Source organism: Austrofundulus limnaeus, unplaced genomic scaffold (assembly GCF_001266775.1).
Source record: "Austrofundulus limnaeus strain Quisiro unplaced genomic scaffold, Austrofundulus_limnaeus-1.0 Scaffold2, whole genome shotgun sequence".
In the NCBI taxonomy this organism is placed as follows: Eukaryota; Metazoa; Chordata; class Actinopteri; order Cyprinodontiformes; family Rivulidae; genus Austrofundulus; species Austrofundulus limnaeus.
Genome location: NW_013952404.1, coordinates 4,593,658 through 4,597,077, shown reverse-complemented (window position 1 = coordinate 4,597,077; position 3,420 = coordinate 4,593,658). Strand labels below are relative to the sequence as shown.

Genomic DNA, 3,420 nt, shown 5'->3' with positions numbered 1-3,420 from the left:
CTTCAGGGTGGATATAGCTCACTAGCAGCCTCGCAACGAGGACCTATCCACGTCAACATTTATTCAGAATGCTTTGCATGCAAATAAAATGGCTTTGTCTGTGTTAAAATATATATTTTTAAAATTCACAAAACCAAACAGCCTACAGTATTTTTACAGTCTTTATTTTACAGTTAAAATATATATTTGTCAAATCAAGTCTATTGTTACAACTAATCTTGGATCCCTTTGAGAATTAAACTTAATTTTGCAGTCGTACTACATGCTTATGAAGTGATCTTCTGGCGTCTGTTACCCTAACCGTGGAAATCATGATTATCTAGTTTGCTTCCTCATAAATCCTGTTTTTTTGTTGTTCTTTTAAGATGATGAATTGTTGTATATTTTCTCCCACAGGTTCAGCCAGCAGCTGCCGGAGTTCAAGGGGCTCCTAAGTGGATGTCTTGCTGGGCCAGCTTGGCAGACAGCTACACCGAATCTGCTCCTTCGTCTGGCCTCTTTGACACCCCTTCGCAGATGGAACTGTCAGGAGGGGGTAAGCCACCTGACGAGCTATTGGTCTATTTAAAATGATAATGAGACACCCTGATGAATATGAATGATATTCAGTATGTGTGGTTAATATGCATTAAAACTGTTCACTTCAGCACGAGGCGCCGTCACCCATAGGACCGCACGCAGCCAGCACCAAAACGACTCGGATGCCGACGCTTCAAGGGCTCGACGCATCCTGACACATCTCCCCCAGGAGGAGAGGAGTGACCTTCCAACTCCCAGTATCCATGTTCATTGTAACCCCAATTCCACATTTGTCATGGAGAACAGCGGCTCAGAGGCCCCCAGGTCTCGAGATGATGTGCACAGGTTAACGGTGCAGGATGATGTAGAGCCTGACAGCCTGAGTGATGCCAGCAGGTCAGATGATGGATGTGGCGTGGAGCACAGCAGGAGGCGGCTGACTGATGCAGAAGAGAAGCTAAGGCTCGCTGTCAGGTCTGCGGCTTTCTGCATCGGGCCAGAGGAGGAGGAGTCCAAACCGCAACCGGAGAGAAAACCTGCTAACAGAACCTTTTCAACTGCTACTCTCACCAAACAAAAAGGAATCCAGGACTCCGAAACGGTCAGATCCAGTGCGTCGCAGCCCATGCTGGGTCACAGGGCACAGAGTCCAGAGAGTAAAGAAGCTGCAGCGCCGTCATTAATCAGACAGGAGAGCTTCACCAAGGACAAGCCTAGCAATGCCAGACTGCCTAACATCTCCAGTCTCCCAGTTGAAAGAGATCCAGACAATGGGTTATTCCTGAGAGGCAGCACACAGGACACTCACTCTTACCTCAAACAGACAGAGGATGTTCTGGCTGTTTTGGAGGCCAAACTCCAAGCAGGGCAGTCAGAGATCGCTCCATCGCCCATAACGGACTCACTTTCCGGGGATTCTGATGTGGATACCTCCAGCACAGTCAGCCAGAACAGCGATAACAACAAGCCAAAGTCACTGATGGCACAACCAGCTCCTGGTGGCCCTCACAGCGACACGTTTTCTACCAACACAACTGGTCAAGACTCAAATCAGTCTGAAAAGCCTCATTCTTATGGACCAAACAGAAGCAACAAAACTGAGCCTGTCAGGAAACCAGTCGGGCTCAGACGTAGTGTTGGAAAGTCCGGCTCTACAGACCTGAGTGATGAGCCTCAGAGTTTACCTTATTCAGATCAGGAGAGCAGCAACAACCAAATACAAAGGAAGTATACCGTCCCTCTTCAGAAGGAGGACGGCAAGGGGTCCAAAATGGCTCAAGCCTTGAGTCGTACTAGCAGCTTGTCAGCCCCAAGGCCCACCAGGGCTTCAATGCTCCGCCGGGCTCGTCTGGGAGAGGCCTCGGACAACGAGGGGACCGAAACCGACAAGTTGTCCCAAGAATCTAACAATGCTCCGGCAAAGCAGACCCAGGAAGCCAAGAAGCTCTCCAGACTGGACATGCTGGCCATGCCTCGTAGGCGGGCTGGATCTTTCAACACAACCAGTGATACGGAGGTTTCTTCCACCTCRCAGTGGACGAGCAGGAGCTCCGGATCTTCCAACCGCTCCACAGATTTGACCGGCGGCTCCAGTCTAAAGGCCTCTGCAGGAGTGAAGCCTGGGGAAAGGCCACAGAAAGCCATGCTCAGCAAAGCTCCCGTTACCCGTTCACGCTCAAACAGCGCCAAATATGCAAGCAGCACAGCAAGTGAGTATTATATGAATAAATACATTTTTAATAAACCAACTTTTAAACCAACTTTGTTAGAAAAAGAGTTATTTCAGGCCTGGATTAGAAGCAGGACAAAATTTATTAGAGTGATGAGTTAGTTGAAGTGAGTGATGCCACGGTTCTGGTCTTCTGCATTTATTTTATTTTTAACAATCCAAAGCTGTGTTCAGGATGGGAACTGGTTTAGGGTTTTCATTAACATCTGGATCACTAACATWACTCAAATATCATGGCCATATAGTTTCTCTTGTCTACAAAATGTACTCTGCAGATGTGTATAAAGTTCTTGAAAAAAATAAGTAAAAGTGAAAATACTCTATCAGAAAATGACTTCAGAAAAAAAATTACGAATAGAAAAATAACTCAAGTAACAGTCATAAAACTGCTCACAATAATCAGGAAAGTAAAAGTAATTTTACACACACTTTAAAAAAATGAAATGTTGAGCTTACAAGTTATGTCAACTGGTTCAATTAATTTATTTGTTTATTTAAAAGGATCTCCAWTAGTCTATCACARTAGAGACCACTCCTTCCTGGWGTAAACTGAGTTGAATCAATGTGAAGCAATTTATTCAACTCAGTTTTCTGGAACCAGTTGACAGAACTTGGTTAAGTAAATTCAACACTTAATTTTTTAGAGTGAATAAACAACTCCTTTCATGATGAGTTTCTGTCATATTTAAATTTGTAGCGTGTATTGAGATGTTCTGTTTTAAAGTAAAAAGTAAAAGAACTAATTTCATGTTTTAAATGTACTGTAAATACGATGATGGATTAAAAAAATATCCAGTGGCTACACAATAATTATGTTGTGACCATGAGATAACTATTGCAGTCCGTGCCATGTAGAGACTGCTGATTTATTTTAATGTAGGAACGAATGACATACTTAAGTCACTAACGTTAGTCATAAAGTAGCCAATAGCATTATATGGTGCAGCTATAAGACACAGGTGACAACTAGAGTTGTATTTGTCCAAAAAGCCTTATTTAATTTTTTTAAGCTCAACATTCAAAACAGGCTCCCCTCACACCGTGCCTTGGCTGCAGAAGAAATTTCGAGTTATGTTGCGTTCAGGAGCACAGTAAAAATATCTGTTCCCCGACACACACCTAGGGCAATCACTGTTAAATAGTCTACCATGAAAAATGGTTTACATTAACAT

General features: G+C 43.8%; 1 protein-coding gene across 6 annotated transcripts in view; it reads left to right on the top strand.

The window, feature by feature from the left end:
• cep170ba (centrosomal protein 170Ba) overlaps positions 1-3,420 on the top strand; it is a 26,892-nt gene that overhangs the window by 16,632 nt on the left and 6,840 nt on the right. For all 6 annotated transcript variants that reach the window (XM_014011805.1, XM_014011828.1, XM_014011820.1 and 3 more), the window contains 2 exons: positions 397-535; positions 648-2,228. In XM_014011805.1, the coding sequence (XP_013867259.1) occupies positions 397-535; positions 648-2,228 (1,720 nt within the window). The remainder of the gene's footprint in view (positions 1-396; positions 536-647; positions 2,229-3,420) is intronic.